Genomic DNA, 19,233 nt, shown 5'->3' with positions numbered 1-19,233 from the left:
ATTTTGCTGCAAAAATATTCCTGACCTAATTGCTACATCTATGCTCCCCTAGATCAATATGCATTTGGTTTACTATTATTTAATTGAGTATATAAACCTATTCTCTAACGTTTACTGAATTACATGTCTATAATAGTATTGTATTCAATGCCACTGTTATTTCCACTACACACATTTATGCATATCCTGCAATCACAAGGGACATAGTTTCATGATCATGGTAAACATTATTACACCATTATATTGATGTAAGGAAAAACAGTTCAATTATTTATTTATGATAAAATGTTTTTCATTAAAAAATTTATTGAACTCTTTTGAAATATCTTTTTTTTAACTTACCTTTTGTAAAAAAAAAACTGATATAAATTAATAGTAATGTTTCTAGTTGGTCCACATTACTTAAGGTTCTTTTATATACGTTTATTTGTGTCAAAGCATCAAATTATGATTTTTCCATCATCCTTAGAAAATAAGTTCTTTATTAAATTACTTTTCTCGTCTTTTTGAAAATTATTTTATCCCTCAGAGTGAAGGAAAAATCGGATTAATTTCTTTTCTAAAAAAGCATTGAAATGTAATGGAAATTTGAGGTAACACCCATAGTACTTAATGGGTGGCTTTTTATTTGGATTATTTCTTAAGGAAAGTCGTCACGTTATTAGGCAATTTTTCTTTGACCAGGGAGATTTAACAAACACATACGTAACACGATCATTACACGGGTGTATACTGAGGGGGTGCTAACACACTGCGGGGGCACACTATATATTCTCTCGAGTCCATTGTCATCCCCTTTACGCGTTAAATTACTCCGGGGCACGATACACGCGTTAGGAAAAGGGCGGAGATGTAGAGTACGTCGACAACAGTAATAGTAAAGACCCGCAATTCGACTCCAGATTGCCGGGGTGACAATAATGTGACCGGCAAACTTTCGATCCGTTGCAAACTTGATACCTAGACGTTTTTCTTTCCTTTTATCTCGTTCTCTTTAATATGTGATCCTTGAATGATGTCCATTTCTCTTCGAGTCGATGAGCTTGACGAGATAATGGATATGATAAAGTAAGAGGCGTTCAAAAAATGTATAATTTTACAAAGAGACATATTTTATTTACTTAAAAAGATATGTTCCTTGAATTATATATTATGTACACTTTTTACACTGAAATATAATGTGTTATAAAAAATTTTCTAATTAATGTTTAAATAAAATTAATGTAGATTATAAAAAATGTACAAATTTGTTGTTTTGTGTTTTAGAAATTTTCCAATTACAGAATTTTATAAATGGAAAGAATATGAAATATCATTGCTTAATGAATGTATCATTGTTTGTAATTAATCTATGTATAATTTATTTAAAGTTAAAATGCGAAAATATTTTCAAAGTACGTACACTAAAAAAAAAAGTTACAATACTACCAGAAAACAGTAGTTTTGTTGTGGAATTTCAGAAGTTGATAAACGATTCATATTATTACGGTAATATGATCCTGGAAGAATCATACCATTTTAGATGATATAAAACTGATTTCTATTTTATTATGCCCTAAAATAATTCATTTTCAAAATTAATAACTCGAAGTTACATAACTTCACAGTAAGTATAGATATATCCTCTACAGCAAAACGTGTCTTTGTCGTAAGGAAATTTTTATTTCAGTCGTACACTAAAACAATTATTGGTAGCAAAATGGTAGCAAAACATGTTCTGATAGTAGTAAAACTTTTTTGTATAATTTAAAAAAAAAAAGAAACTAGTTGTCATTCTCATGTTCGGTGTATTATTTTTTCTGTGGAGTTGAAAGTTAAAATAACAAAAGGGAAGACTAATGAAAGCTGTTTCATCAATTTAACTTTCTCGAAAGTTGGATTGGTATATGCGGAAATGAGTCAATGTAAACGAAAAAGCATTCGAGTGATAAAAATGAAAGCCGCTGCAATTTTGCAGAGGTTCGAAAGCATTAAGGGAGTGAGGATTTGTAAAAAGGGGTAAACATATACAAGTAGAGAAAAGGTATAGGTACAGTGTAATTCTTGTCGACCAACAACTCCCAACGGCCTCCAAGAAGTTATGTGGCTGTTCAAAAGAAGAAGAGAGAATATAATGCCATGTAGGAGAAAGAAATAGAGAAGTAAAGAGATCGAGGGAAAAAGAAATATTGGAAGAAAAGGAAAACAGATGAAAGACAACTCTCGTTCAGAGATCAGAGACCAAAGAGCAAAGGTGCGATGGTGTACGACGACGAGATATATATGGAAACGATGATTGAAGTGCACATTCTTAGGTTGCCTTGCTAGTTGCTTTACTCAAATGTGAGTCGTTTCGTATTGTCACCCGGATATGCTCCCTTGTGGTTTCCATCGTGGTGAGTGATAAACACCGACGAAAACAGAGTTAAAAACCCTGGAGAACAACGACGTACACATCATCATAATGTTCACTCACTTATAAAACTCCTAACCGCTTCCGCCCGTGCACTCAAGCAGTAAATTTTTTAGCTACACTACGAACAATGACTCTCAATAATTGTTTTCTATCATCTATGTTTTTATACAGAAAAAAACAGTCTTTAAAATACACACAGTATAACCATCATATTTAAACATCATGATCATTTGTTCTGCTGCACTTTTTTCATTTCTAGGTATCTCTTCTCTGCATAAAATACATGAAAATCTGATAATTATTCGATCATTAAACATTTTGTTTCAATACGATGCATATATACACTATTGATTTATTATTATTATTATAAATATTTTAAAATAAATAAATGACTTTGTATGTTCATAAAATTTATTATTATTCTATAAATAGCAGAAACAATATCACAATGTATTTTATTTACATTTATATTTTTTTTATTTCGATTATTTTTTTGCATGCTGCCATATTTTTTCTCGTATGTTAAACATGGAAAATAAATTTGGACACAATTATTGTAGCAAATTTGATAATAAAAACTGTTTTTTCTGCGGTTAAAATGAAAAAAAAGACATTCAAGAGGAAAAAAAAGTAATGCAAATATTCGCGTATATTGACACGTAGCATCGTCGTTTATTCGTCGATATCAATAATAATATTAGGACAATCGGGCAAGTACGAATCGTTGATGTAAGCGGTGCGTTGGATGTCAAGTGAAGTCCGCAATAAAACTCTTCTTTACAATACTTATCAATATAATTATCATCACCATTATTAATATTACAATAAAGAGTATCGTCGTGATTATCACGGTGCAGCGAGGAACCTCGAATAGCGGACGTCGAGTCCAGAGCGTAGGGGTAAAACGTAAGGTTATTGTGAAGACTGAGCTTGAGAATTAGGCGGTGGCGGTGGTGGAGGCGGCGGTTGTGGGTGCACTTGATGAGGTAAAAGACTATGGGCTTGGACGTGCGGTGGATGATGATGGTGGTGATGTTGATGATGCGGAGAGTAGAAGATTGGAGGTGCTGTTGTGCACGGAGCACAAGAGGTTCCAACTCCAACCGCAACACCCACAGAATGTGGTCCTGTTGACGCAGCAAGTGATGCTGTCCCACTTGGTGGTGGTACTGATACTCCACTTCCAACTGACGTTGCCACTACCGTATTCCCTGTCCCACTTGCTTCGTGATAAAGAATCGGCACGCGTACCAGCCGCTGTGCCGCGTGCGCCATGCTAGACGCTTCAATTTCAGCTGCAAGTTGACGTTTCCATTTGTTGCGACGATTTTGAAACCAAATTTTAACCTGCGTTTCTGTTAATCGAAGTGATGCTGCTAATGACGCTCGTTCTGATGATGAGAGATACCGTTTCATTTCAAATGTTGTTTCTAATTGGAACACTTGAGAGCGTGAAAACACTGTACGAGTTTTCTTTTTACGTTTCACATTTGAGTCTTGACCATTCACGTTGACTTGCACTCCTTGATTACCACTACCACTTGTAGATGACCCATGGTGACCACCTGATCCAGGAGATTCACCATCATCACCATCAATACCGTCATCATCGCCTAAGTCTTCATGAACTTCGTCACCTGTTGAAGGACTTCGTCCACCTCGATGTAGTCTGTCGTCTGATGGGTTGTCATCATCCAGGTCTTCTGGAAATTGAAGTTCATTATTTATTCATTATATCCATTGTATTCGAATTTTTTTTGCTTCAGAGTTTAAGATTTGATTCTATCATTCTATCCAAAATGCTTTTTCATTGAATAAATTTTCTTATTTACTGTATGAAGCTAATATAATATTAATTAATTTATCAGTTATTAAAAATCCTTATTATTAAGTAGTAAAAATTATGTTCAGAAAAAGGAGTAATTTTGATATACATATTAAATTTTCAATGTATATCATTATGATGTTAACATCAAAATTATAAGAAAATAATGTATTTATTTCAAGTACTCATGAGAGGAGGCAAAAACGTTAGAAATACTTTTACCACGTCTCTTCATATTTCATATTCTAATTGGTTGAATTTAAAAAATAAAAATACGTATGAAGCACACAACAGTTTAATGTGGTGTAACAGATGCAAATGAATAAATAAATCAGTTATTCTAATGAATGTTTTGAAAAGACAAGTTTTAAACATACATTATAAAAATAATTGTACATTACTAAAATTAACGTTATTTTTAATAAACATATTTTTAGCTGTGAAAACATTATTGAAATAATAATAAAAAATAGAGTTATTTAGACATAAGAATGAGATGATAAGAAAATAACGTGCTGAGAATTAATGAAAGTTCAATACTTTTTATAATTTATTTGTTATCATGATGATTAAATTGTCGCTCAACACTTAAGCATTGAAAACGTGTAAGACAAATGTTGACAGGGGAAAATTGCTATAAACAGAGAAAGTAGCTTCATAAGCACACTTTATACTAAAGGTGGCAATAGCAAAACGATCGACAAGAATAAGGCGATCGACGTTGGTTTGTCGTAGCGGAAGCCATGGAAGCCATATACAAGTACAGTCGTGCATGGGCGCGTACTCCCTCTCGTATATCGTCTCTAATGTCTCTGTCTCTGTTCAACATTCCTCTCTTATCCCTTGTGAACCCCAACTCTGGTTCTTCCATTGCTTCCCTCCGAACCCTCTCACTCCATCGTCAATTCCAAGCGTTTCGGCCTTACACGCATAACAACCGCGGACACAGATAAAGCAACCGAGACACCGAGAGTTCGTGAATACCACGAATATACCCCTCGAAATTTTAATCACACCCTCCCGCTGGCCACGTCGCGGTTGTGAGGAAACCAACCTCATACCTTTCTATCCCCTGACGCTCTGGCACACTAGAAACTGAAAAAGCCGCGGAGAACTCGTATTATATTCGTTGTGATATCCTTTCTCGAAATTCCCCTCATTGTCTTTTCGCCAACGCAGATTTACATTTCAGTAGACCTACAGAGTTTGAAAGGTTAAAGAATTCGAATTACATTTTGAACTAAAACCAGACTTCGTTATTGTTATTTGATAGCATTAATTTTAATCTTTTTTTTTTATTTACACGCTTGTGATTATCATAAGTTTTATACAAAAGAAAGGAAATGAACTTTTTTAATCAAAAAACCTTTTTTAATGAAAATTTTTGATCTTTACTTTTATTGAATTTTATTTGAAAAATTTAGCTGAAATAAAGACGCATCAATTGAAACTAACAAATTATGTTTAATAATTTTTGACAAATATTTATGTAGTTAATAATAAATTCATTGACAAGTTTTATGCATGTATAATTTTCAAATTTAAAATTATTTTTTAAAATAATATTCGTAAAAAATTAAAATTATTTCAACAATGGTCTAAATGTCAACTCTTCTCTCAGTTTGTGAACATTTATTGTTACTATGTTAATATACATATGTATATGTTAATATATATTACTTGTTTTTAAATTTGATATTAGTTTCAAAAAAGCCTGAAATTATATTTATAATTTTCAGCTAAAACAACAATAAAAACAAAAAATTGAAAAAAAAGTGTAAATGTATTTTACCCGCTACTTAATAAAAAGTAGAGAAACCATATAATGTCTGTATTATAATAGTTTTCATATTTTACAATTCTCTTCATTGTCTTTTCACCCACACAGATTTATATTTTAGCAAGCCCCTAGAGTTCGAACAAGGGTTAACCAATTCAAATTTCATTTTAAGCAAAGAACAGACTTTTAGATATTTTATTGTTTGATGGTATTAATTTGATGTTATCTGGGTAACGAATGAATGAGATGAGTCAATTTTAGGGATAGGTGAAGGGGAACACCAGATGGTCATGACCTGGTGGGTCTTCTGATGGTCTAAATTAGTGGTTTATTACTTGTGACAGCACCGATTACGCTGATAAAAATTCAATTGAACTAACCTTGTAATGTTTGGAGACCTTTAAAATATTTTTTAATTACTGTATTAGTATTTTACTATTTTTTAGCTTTTGGTTAAGAATAGTAATTTAGTAATGTGAGTCATATTACTGTTAATAGAGTCACAGATCCACTACTGATTATGAAATATAATCATCAGGAAGGCATATTATATAGCATGTTGAAAAATGGGTTTAATTGCTTGTATATAAACTCATCGTGTGCTGATTATAATAGATTTTTATCAAGTTTATGGAGGTTACATATGTTGACAAAATATTGACTTAGAACACGTGTCAGTAAAATTTGTCATTCCAAAACAGAGCGGTTCATTTAATTAAATGAAAAGCATATCTTTTTATTGTTTCGTTATAAATTGTTTTTTTTTAATCATTATAAATTTTACTAAAAGAAATGGATAAAATTAAGCTCAGAGTTTTATTTTGAATAGTTCAATCAATTATAATACTTGAAAAATAGATTGAAATTTTTTTTAATTTCTAAAAAAATATTTATTATTTAGTAGACATTCTTATAAATATTAAAGCAAAACCAAAAGTCGTAGGTATGAATTCCAAAATAATATTTTTTTAAAATTAAACAATATTGATAGTGTAATCCTATTTCATATTGATTAAAATGTTTTGTTGATAGAAGAAAAAATCGATTCAGTTGTTAGATATTTTTAAATAATTTTTTAATTTATTTTCATTAGAATATTAAAACTTTAGAAAATAAAAAACCCATTAACAAATGGCTTATCATTTTTAGATTCAGCCAATTATCATTATGTTTTTTAATTTCCTCATAGCTAGTGGTTGGAGATACTTCTACATAGAAAGTTTACTCCAAACAAATAATATAAAACTATCCTGTATTTTTTTAGATAATAAGCATTACTTTATTTTATTTCTAGGAAACTTTATTCATCATACATTTTCCAGTACTCTATACAAAAATCTTTTCATGCAAATTTTCATATTTATTTATATAACTAATCGGATTAGTTGTTGATTAAAACATCTCCTGTGCAAGAAGAATGATAATAAATGAAACAAAATTTACCTCGTTTCAGATAGGATCCTGAAGGAGGACTCACACGACTGTGTGATCCAACGACATCACTTGATGGATGTTCAAGACTCTGCAGACCATGTGTCGGCCTCCATGGAAACGGCCAGCCTCCGTTACCAGGTAAAACCCCACGTATTCCATCTGATTCACTAGCATCTGATTGGCCAGCATTGCTTAATGCTGAACTTGCAACAGCCGCAAGTCTTGAGTGATGCTGTTGTTGAAGGTGTTGAAGTGTTGATGGAAAAAAGACACCTCCAACCCCAATTGGATACCTTTCGATTAATGATGAAACTAATCCCAGCCTGAAAAGGATTAATTGTTCATTTATTACTTTCAATCTCTTATTTATTGCTTTTTCATGAAAATAATACATAGTATATTATTCGATAAATAAACTCAGTTCAAGATTGTAACAATTAAATAAAATTATTTACAAAATAATTAGCTTTCAAAAAAATACGTTTGAGTTATAGAAAGTTACAAAGAAAATGAATAGTGCACTGGCATTGATTGGATCAATTATTACTATTTAATAAGATTTTCGAAAAAATAACACATGCACTGAAAAAAGGATTTATTTATAATTATTTTACAAAAATCAAAATCATGGAATTGAAAATAGGTCTGAGCACACTTTGTCTGTATTCACAAAACTAACTTCCCATTATTAATTGTTTATAAGAAATTCATAAATTCTTTATAACAACGCGTAATTATTAAAAGTCATATCTCATCATAAATAACATTATTTAATTGTTTCTAACAAATTGATTAATTGCTTATAACGATTTAAAATTGTTATAAATAATGTGTAATTGTTAAAAGTCACATCTCATCAGTAATAATATTATTTTGCCGAAAAAATTCAAATCGGTGCGATACACGCATCAGTTAATTCATTAATACGATTTTAATTGTTTATAACAAATTTATATTGCTTTCAACAATGCGTAATTAATGAAAGTCATATATGTTTGTGAACAATAATGTCTAGTCAATATCGACTTAATTTTCGGATGAAATTGTTATTCTTCCGCTTAAATGTATTTTAAATAGTTCATCTTTCATCTATTGATTATTAGTTTTTTGGTATAAAAAACGCTTCGACCGAATTTGTTCAAATTTCACTCAGATCTTCTTTAGAATAATATCTTCCGAATAAATTGTGGTTGAAGTTGATATCTTGATCGATTCTTGAGACATCGAAAACGAAAAAAATGCTGACATCCGTATATGTGTACGTACGCACACACATCATTCCTAAAATTGATCAGTATGCTTGCAAATATTTTGAAACGTAAAGATATTATAACAATTCAAATTTCACCAGTCGACCCAGTTACAATAACTTCCTAACGGGATGGTAAGAATATAAATAAAAAAATGTTCAAGCGAAATACAATAGTGTTTAATTTTTAATTTTCCAAAAGAAGTTCATGAAGATTATTATTTCTTTTACAAAAATTTTACAAACTTATTTACTTTCATCATCATTATTTGAAATTGATAATCTTTATATTTAAAAAAAATTTTTAAAAACCTCCCTTATAATATCTATTTTTAAACGGCATTAAATCATTGAAATAGTAGCGAATAAAAATCATCGGTTTATTAGTATTATCAAATAGTGCGTTGATCGAAGATAAATTGAATGAAGTTCCATTGAAAAATGAACAGAATAAATTTTTCAAATGTTTTATTAGCTTTTTATTTGGAATTAGATAAAACTTTAATCGATTGATAAATTTATTTGAATGTACTTGGTTGGCAGACATCAATGCACGATAATTTGTAACTAAAGCGCATGGTGTGGTCGATTAAATATTTGGCGTGTCTAACCAATCTCCAATAGCAGATGCAACGAACCGTTAACAAAGTATCCAGTTATATTTCCTCTCGCGTTGCATTTCTCGTTTGTGGGATAAACGAGCGTACAATTTCAGGTAAATGATGGAATTCGCTGCGGTAGGTACATGGAGGATCGATCGAAAACGAAGCATTGCTGTCTCGCGCTATCGCGTATCGCTATTGACCCGACCATAGGCTATTATCTCGCTACGTGGTTATGTGTACTTGTATACGAAACAATGTTCAGTATAGTAACAAGCGTAGACTCATCTAAACCTTTAACCATTATGTACACATCAACGTTTAACCCGAAATTATTTTGACGTAATTTCCTTGAGTTAGAGTTTTGGAGTTTATTATTCATAAATCACATGTGGAATTTAGTTTTATCATTCTATATTAATATACTTGTACTATTATTTTTCCTCTCCATTGGATTTTAGTGATAAAACCAATAGGATTAAATTCAAATATTTCAAGTAAAAAATTCGATTCAATGTCTTGCGGATTAAAGGAGTTTAAAGGAAACATAAATTATTAAACAAAAATATTCCAAAAAATAAGTTCACTGTTAAGTTGAGTTTGAATAAAATGACTAAAATATTGGATTGATTTCTAAAATGTTTAGATTTTCATCAAATCCCCAATATGTGAGCATAAATAATAGAGGATAGAATTATCTTTTTGAGAAAGAGAAGCAAAACAACCGGTGAAGATGATACTTTTCAATCTTTAATAATTGTTTATTTAATAAAAAATAAATGTACTAGAGAATTTAATAAGATAATACTCTATGAAGTTAAATTAAAATATATTGTTATATGTAATGGGATATATTATTGAAATCAAACAAATTTATGTGCTGAATTGGAACAATAAAATTATAGAAGCTTGTAAAGAATATCAGAATGTAATATTCATGAAAGCTATAAATTTTAGAAATCCTTTGAGATAATGTTACAGAGTATTTATTCAACAGTGATATTGTTTTAATTTTAAATTAGTTGGTATTTCTTGAATTTTTTTATTTTTGAAATGTCCCAAAATAAATGGAAATATTTTTACAATTAAAGGTATGTTAAAATTCATGTATTGAGATGATAATTGAATGGTTGTTTCTTTATAAGATAGACTGGTTACAATATTATTAATTTCCATTAGTTCATAGGAAAAAACTTTTGATAGGATTGATTCGATACTAAGCTTTGTTTTATATAAAACAATACATGTTATATTTAAGCTAGAATTTTTGATGAAAATCCTTTACACTACATTGTTTAGTTTTTAAATAAATTGTTATATTCAAAATGATGTTATGCATTGAAGCATAATTTTTTAAATATTTTTTATAAACGTTATCTATAATAGAATAGATTTTACAAATATTTTTACAACAACTGAATGAATATTTTTTTGATGAACAAAGGTATCATTCAGTAAAATATCAGTGCGCTACAACGGTCTGAGTGCAACCCGAAACGTCCACACAACTAACTTCTCAGTGGAAAGAATGGTAAGATTTAGCTAGTTTACTTTTTTTTTCAGTTTTTTGATTCTGCATCAAAAATGGCTGAACCAATTTCGCTGAAAATCTAATCAGTTCTAAATTGCATAATTACCTATCGAGTGCAATAGGACCTACGTTGATATCATTTTTTGTTCTTGAGATAATCGAGACAAAAAATGATTTCAAACGCACATACGGACATACACACACAGACGTCTACTTGAAAACTATTGTATTCGACTCTGGGAACCTTGAAACGAGGAGATTTGTCAAAATTTGGTATTCGCAAAATCGGACCCATTGCAATAACTTCTAACTGGGAAGTTAATAATAAAATGTCATCATAAATTAAAGCTCTTAGTTTTATAGCAAATTCATTTGATGAACAATTGCTAAAAAGTATACCATGAAAACATTGATAGATATTTTTTTTGATCAACCAATATGAGTAGCAGATTTTGAATTAGTTAGGAAACTTTCACTACAAAACATGAAGAAAAATATATTGTTATATTCAGCCGAAGATTTTAAAGTAAGTTTATTTTTTCTTTATCTAAAGAAAGTTATTGATCAGTTAAAACTGAAACTAGGTTGATAGAGAAATAACTGTCACGTTAAAAAGTCTATCATCCTTTAATTGTCTGAGATAATAATAACACAAGTATTTATCGTTAGAGGAAACATTTTTAGACATATCCGATGATTGAGAGTGACGATTGCTAGGAAAATGTAGATATTAGGTAAGTAGGTAGGATCGTCGACTGCACGAGGTGTGTGTAGAGGCTTCAGAAGTCTTACAAGAGCCCTATTTTTTTCCTGACTATCCCTCTTCAGAGAGCTACTTGAGTATAGAAAGTGGTCTAGACCCCAGCTACTTTTCCACTACCTGCAGCACGTCTTTCGTCGCGATGTGATCTCGTTTTGACGCTTTTTTTCTCTTCATTGTTGTGTTGTTTGTCTGATTATTAGTTCAGGGGTGAGTCCTGACGCCAGCAAGTAAAGAAAACGATTATTCGGGATGGAAGAACCGTGAATGACGACAAGACACACTAGGCCAGGAGACAAATTAAAAGCTTTGAGGGTCGCTATTCTTCGTGAGTGAGATGAGGAGTGTATTATGAGAGTAGTTGAGAAGTAGGAGGGGTTGAAGATGTTAAGCAAGAAGATAAATAGAATGGAAAATAAGGAGGAAAGAGAGAACGGCTTTGGCATGCGCTTCAGATGCCTCAGGAGAGATAAAGGAAATCTGACAAGCGTCTGTTTGTAAGCAGCCAAGAACTCTTGGGAAGCAGGTACAGAAGTGCGCTCAACATTCTTCGTTCTTTTCTTTCTCAATTCCCTTCTCTTTTCTTGGCGTGTTCCTTTGCCAGCCCTAATTCTACACCCTGCCTTTCTAGGGCTTTCGTTGAGGGTTCTTGGGATTTTGTCGCAATCCTTGGATCATCACGCGAGCTAAGGTTTATGTTGCGTTACCACTGAAATATAAATTGTACTTTTTACAATGAGATTTACATTTACTTATTCTCGATTTTTTCATCAATTACTGATATATTTACTGGAATACTTACTCTAATATATTCACTTGTTTTTTAACAATTAATAAAGTTTGATTATGAGTTATTTATACAAAATGTTGTTATTTGTTTTCAAGAATTTTCCTACAAAAACTTTTCAGTAAATAAATAAATTTTAATTGTAATCAGCTAAAGTAACAACTCTGTAGTTGTAATTTAATCTTTCTTTATATAAATAGAATTGAATAAAAGAATGACATAAATCTCCTTATTTAAATATTTACATGGACATATAAAGTGAGCTAATAATTGAAATATATCGAAAAGTGAGTGACTTTTTCCTTATTGGTTAAAATATTATAATTCTCATACAATCATCGACGTGCACTGTATATGCGCTATATATTCTAGTGAATAATAAAAATAAATTTTAAATTATTAACTTTGAATTTTTTAATTAACTGTTTGATAATTCAATTCTTTACATATTCTAGAAATTTCAATTCGTAGATGTAGATTTTTTGATTAGTAAAAATAATTCCAAAATAAAATTCAATAGAACAATGTCTCTATGTTCGTAGACTCAAAATATCCTAATGAAAATATGGAATGAAAATTTCATTTACAATACTGCAAGGTTTTTCAACACACGCTTAAAAATCACTCTTAACCAACTTTCAATAGATATAAACTAATGATATTGTTATTTAAAGATATTTTTATAATTGTTGTATATTTCATAAAGCTTTATATTTTGATTTTAGAATTAAGTGATTTTTTATTTACAGTAAATTAATAAAATTCAAAATTAATTATTCAGCTTCAAGTAAAATTCTTTAATTTATCAGCCCTTTTTTTATTGTTTATAACCGAGTATTAACAACAATAAAAGAAAGATCTATTTTTTTATCATCTGTTGAATACTTATAAAATTATAATAAAAAATCGAAAAATAGCTTCACAATTTATCCCTGTAAATGTAAAGTTGAACAAAAGACTTGACTTTATAAAAAATAAAAATATCGTAGATGAAATTCAGCATGAAATACAGTTAGACATAGCTCAAGTTGTTCTTTATTTCCAGTATTGAAGATTCAACATGGCCGAAAAGTTTTCAGTAGGGCTTTTTAAATGGCTATAACTTCTAATCGATCTTTTCTGCTCCGATTTTTGTGCTTCAGTAACCTTACGTTGTTCAAGTGATTTTTTCATCAGTGCCATTACTCAAATGTTTGCAATACGTTTCACTTCACCACTAGATTGTTAAAATATTTGATCTGAATTGATTAAATATTTTTTATTCTTATCTCTCCATCAGAAATATACGTAACTAAATCCTTACCTAGTATCAATCTATACAACTAATATACTAAGATATCTTTTGCAACTTGGAGAACTTGATACATATGCAGAAAAGTATATTGACATGATAGGAGGGTAATTGATCAAAGAAATTTCACTGGACTAATTTGAGTAAATTTATCGTCAAACCCATGAAGAAGAACAGCAGTAAAATATATAAATGAAGCCATATTGAATAATGAAAAAGCGTCTTTATACATGTGTGTGCATTCATTCAATAGATTTACGTACTTTAGTTGACTCAATTATTATTGACGTCAATAAAGATTATCATTAATCATTTATAAATTTCAAAACTCTTAAATTTAGAGCAAACAATTCACATACGACTGTTTTATTTGATATTTGAAAACAGTATTTATATGAAACTACTGATTATTTATTAACGTCAAAGAAGCATTGACTAATTACAAAGATAGAAGGCATTAAATGGCAATAATTCGGTGTTTAAAAGGATGGAAAATTTATTTTAATGAATTAATGATATTCACATATTCAGAGTTTATACATTATTTTGAAATATGAACGATCATCTTAATAAGGAAATGTATTTTTGTTTGATGTTGTATTTTTATATCTCATCAGTAAAATTGCCAGACATGTTTTTTCAAGAAGTAGCTTTTGATCTTCTGTACTATAAATGATGAAAAAAAATAATTCTTCAGTATATAACATAAGCAACGATTTTTATTGTACAATGATCCATCTAACCAAAAAGTTGCTTGATCAATTATTAGCTCGACCGTTTGTCATGATCTTCCCCTTTGCTAAGCTTTGATCTTTTTTCTTGAGTCTTTTTTTGTGATTTCCTCCTCAATCGCGAGAGTACTTCGCAAAGTCCGGTAGCTGTGCTATAGCCATTAAGCTGGTTGGGGAGAACTAAGACACAAGCATGAAACAAAAAATAAAAAAAAAAGAAACCTCAAATAAAGTTTTTAGTTATCTTTGCTTCCATTACGATCTAACTCAATAAAAATAATAATAATTAAATCTTATTACTTAATCATTACATAAAGTCATTTTTTTTCAATGCCTTTAATCGATGTTAAGTCTATTGCAATATGTTCTCAGGTAGTAGAGCATGAAGTGCTATTGGATGACTCAACAATGAGTTATTGGCTTTGGAAGTGCACCAGTTAATCCACTGGTTGGCTTCGTAGTGCGATCGTTGTTGAGGGCCAAGTTGGGGATTTATTCCTATACTTTTGATGACGACTATCGTCGGATTATTCCCAATGTGAAGTCTATTGTTCATTCTAACACATAGTATCCGACTATTTATATAGATACTCTCTTTAACAATATATTTCAATAAAAGTTTACATTTTATTTCTCTAAAATATCTTTTTTCATAAAACAATCTGTAATTTATTATTTCTACTTTTTAATGGAGGTTTTGAGATTCAATTCAAAAAATTATATTTGATAAATAATTTTTTATTATTTCTACTCTAGATATTTCCAATAAATTTGATAATGGGTTTTCAAACTTTGCAGTAAACTTTATATTTTTCAATCAATTTTTGTATCAACTTTATCCTAAATGTATATAAATGTATAAATAATATTTAAATGTTATCACACAACTTGGATATACAACAGCCAGCTTTTTTCATGAGCTTTTATTTTTAATCAAACCGTTGGATTGTGTTATTAATTATTTTATTTAATAATGTAAATTGTTTATATCCTAACAACTATCCTGACAATGAATATTGATTTTAACTCAAATAATGGTAAATAGAAAACAAGTGCTGGAGAAAAATTAAAAAATTAAAAATTGAAGGGCTTTGCAAGAGCTCAACTGTACAAATTATGAACGAAGAGTTAGTGAATAGAATACAGTTCATTTATTTTTCATATAAAGTCATATTAAGTCATATTTTTTCTGAATTGAATAAAATCTGTTTCTATGTAAAAGTCTAACTTTATCATGGAATAACTACAATTTTTAGAGTAGATATTTTTCAAAATATTATTCAAATTGATATATTATTTTGTACTTGATCTCAAAGAAGATTAGCTAAACTAATTATTGATTTTGCTAAAAAAATTTGAAAATAAGCAATTGATTACTCAATTTACTAATTCTTTATTGAATCAACAATGTAAGCGAAGAGTCAATTTTTTATATGATTTTCTGTGATAGCTTTTTGTGTATTGAATGCTATAAATCTTGAGGAGTTCAATAAATTAAGACAAATCCTATGTCTTGGTATTCAAGTTCGGATAATAGAGAAGAAGGTTTAATTTTAATGATCCAATTAGTACCGAATTATTTAGGAATAATTTGCTCTTCAACAATGAAATTAGCTATTCTAACTACTAGCATAATGGAAATAAGAATTCGAAGAGAGATGAATTTTTTAAATTGAAATTGATTCTGATGAATTGAATTTAAATAGATTTAATTTTTATTCAAGCTGTGTATTATCCGTACAATGCAATACTAATTAATGAATCTATTTGTGGGCATAGTTGTAATTAACGTGAGAAATTCTAGCATGGATTATGTGCAATTTTGTTAGCAATTTGATAGGCTTCTCGATGCTCATCATTCATCAAGTTGCCTGGCAGTACTGGATTACTATATCTCTTTGATTTCTATCTAAATAATGTCTGATTAATAACCAATCTTCTACACCCATGTATTCTCATTTTTTATTCTTGTGCTGTTAACTATAATAGCTTCTATTGGTGAGCAATCACTTGTTAAAGTAATTAAAAATTCATGCAACCCGGAAAACTTTTATCTAAATCAATTTTTTAAGCTGATTCTCATCAAAAGTTTTTAATGGTGATTTGCAGAAAATTTCTTTTTTTTGTTTTATTTTGAAAAGTTATTAACTTATATTAGAGTTAGCATATATACATTGAAGAAACTTAGTAACGTTGTATTGAATAATAAATAAACTCGAGAACTTGCATACTTCCTTCCTTACGAAGGATGTAAAGGTTCTGTTGAAACAAATGGACAGATTGGTGGATAGAGAACGTCCGGGTATACGTATAATGCGGGGAAAGTACTCTGGGGAGTCTTAAGACTCCTTAACCTCGACGATGGAAGCGTTCTACTCGGACCTATCCATTATGCACGTCTTTTGGTAATTGATTTCCCTCATACTCAATTTTTTTTTACGGTTTTAAAGTGTTTAAGTATTTTTTCACTTGACTTGAAAATTTTCCTTGATGTTATCACTCTTTTGATTAATTTCAATTTTATTATTCTTATTTTCACCTAAATCTACCTTTTGTTCATCAACAAATTAATTATTTATTTAAAATATAAATGGTGAAAATGATAGGTTAGTTAAGGGTGGAATAATCTGAAGCAAAAAGGCTAAATAATTTGAATTTTAAAAAAATTTTGTTGAAGCGTCATCTCGTTAAAACAAATGTAAAAGAGAATGAAACTCAATGATTATAATTTAAAATAATTCAACAAAGGCTAGAAGTGTGCCCTAAATAAAAGGTAGAGTGTATAATCACAGCACAGGCATAGAAGAACTTAATCAAATGGTAAACGGGTGGAAAACAAGCAATTTGAGCCATCGGAGTTGAGAATGCTAGGAGGTAAGGGTTTGCGAGGGTGTCCATTGGGGAGTAAATCTGATAAAATCATCTCAAACCCCATTTTACTCTTCCAGACATTATCCCCTATAGTGGCAAACATCATAACTTTCTCTCTTTTTTTCCTCTGGAAGATAAATGTATCAGGTACTTCGTCAACTCCCCACGCAAAAAGCGTAAGTAATCTAAGAGGGTGGTTGTTACTTTGGTTGTTATTAAATGAGACAGCCTAATAGGCCCATTACCCAGTTCGGACCCTCGGTCCATTCCCACATAATATAATCCTTACCGCACGCGTCATCATCTCCATCCCGTTTTTGCACGCCCTCTCTTTTTATTCTATGTATCGTATGATGTAGGATATCTCGATCCATCTCGCACACGCGCCCACGCGTAGATCACACGCCAGATAATTTAGCTCGGTCGACAAACTAATGATAGTCGATCTTTTCTCTTTTTCACCGGAAAAAGGTATGTTTTTGGATTTAAAGGTGAAACCCATCAAAGATTTCCATTACGGTTGTCTGCTGGTGCGTTAACCAATACGTTTTAATCGCATTCTAGATTATTGGTATGTGGATTTTTCCGGCTTACAGTACTTATCTTGATGTATTTTCAATTATTAAATACATTCTTTCAATATTATTCTTTAAGTATATCTGATAAAATTCTTATTAACTTTAGAAAAATATTTTTTTGGACCGGAAGAAGTTTACAATTTCAAAGTATCTGATCTCAAGTCAGGCTTATGAATTTCTATGAATAAATTTTTATATCTACTCTACTTAAAATAATAAAAATAATTACATATTAGTGGGTATAAAATTCGAATTATTATCTACATGTTTTCTCATGTTGCAATAAAACTTGTGTAATCGCTTTTGAATGACTTATTAACTTATATAATAAATACGACGTAGAAATGCTATATTTAGTCTCTAAGAACATTACTATAATATGCATAAAAATATCAACCCTTTCGTTTGATTTGTATTTTTAAATCTACATTGAATGAAATGTATCTATTGCTTGAAAGTAAAGTAAATATTAAGATAAAGTGTAAATTACCTTGATAACATAGCGAGATTTGCTGATGCTTGATGTCCCATAAGAGGATTGGTCGGATCACCAGAAGACGGAAAACTAGGTGGACTAGTAGCACTAGAACTCCATGATAACCCGGTTGTAGGATTACTTCGAGCTTCAGTTGCTTGACTCGCAGACCTACTGTGTCCTCCAGTTAATATTAATGACGTTGGCGAGAGTATCCTCTCCGACGGGGAAGATCCGCAAGAAGCTACGAGCTTTTGTGAAGTAGTAGCAGCTGGTGGAGATGCTCTTTCAGCGTCGGACGTTCGCACAATGGAAACTGCTGCGGTGGCATCTGCCGACGGTGATTCAGAACGTCCCAAAATGCTGGATATGCTGAATGATGTATATTGAGCATTACAAGCGGGTCTAAGTGCAGCTTTACTACCGTCAAAACTAAATGGATGGCTGCCTAAACCACAGCCATGTTTACTTTTCTCTTGAAGTAACATCTCTGCGGGTGTGGAGCTGCTTCTTGAAGCTTCAAGATCTTCCTCCGAGACGACGGACACCTCAATTTCGGTCTCAGCCGACATGTCCTCCTCCTCCGTCGCCTCAATCTCCACCCGCTCGTTCAATTCCTCTTGCTTCTTCGTGATTTCCAGCCTTTCAGCTGCAACCGTCGGAAATAAAATACACGTCTCCGTTTTGTTATAACTTTTATTTGTCAACAACAACTCGAGTTATTTAGCAAAATCATTGAATACTCGATTGATAATGTGAATCACTTGAATAATTCCACTTGAAACTCCGTTTATTTGTACTTGAAGTAAATAATTTTTGATGAAAATTCATGGTTTAATTTTCAGTCAAAAGCACTAGATATATTTTTAGTGTGAAAGCAAGTTTCGATTTAAATAGAAAGTATTATTTTCACCGAGCAGCACA

The 19,233-nt window shown here is 30.7% G+C and overlaps 1 protein-coding gene across 1 annotated transcript; it reads right to left on the bottom strand.

Moving 5' to 3' along the window:
- Positions 1–2,993: 2,993 nt before the first annotated feature.
- LOC118073491 (homeobox protein Hmx) lies at positions 2,994–18,964 on the bottom strand. The gene is made up of 3 exons (XM_035094012.1): positions 18,325–18,964; positions 7,444–7,757; positions 2,994–4,098 (listed from the first exon to the last, which is right to left on the bottom strand). Exons 1-3 carry the CDS (start codon positions 18,879–18,881, stop codon positions 3,308–3,310), a joined length of 1,662 nt encoding a protein of 553 aa, XP_034949903.1. The 5' UTR covers positions 18,882–18,964; the 3' UTR covers positions 2,994–3,307.
- Between the last annotated feature and the right edge of the window lie 269 nt (positions 18,965–19,233).

Source organism: Chelonus insularis, unplaced genomic scaffold, assembly GCF_013357705.1.
Source record: "Chelonus insularis isolate UGA/USDA-ARS -01 unplaced genomic scaffold, ASM1335770v1 scaffold_303_pilon, whole genome shotgun sequence".
Classification (NCBI taxonomy): Eukaryota; Metazoa; Arthropoda; class Insecta; order Hymenoptera; family Braconidae; genus Chelonus; species Chelonus insularis.
The sequence above is the reverse complement of the archived record's forward strand: the minus strand, read 5'-3'. Positions and strand labels throughout refer to the sequence as shown.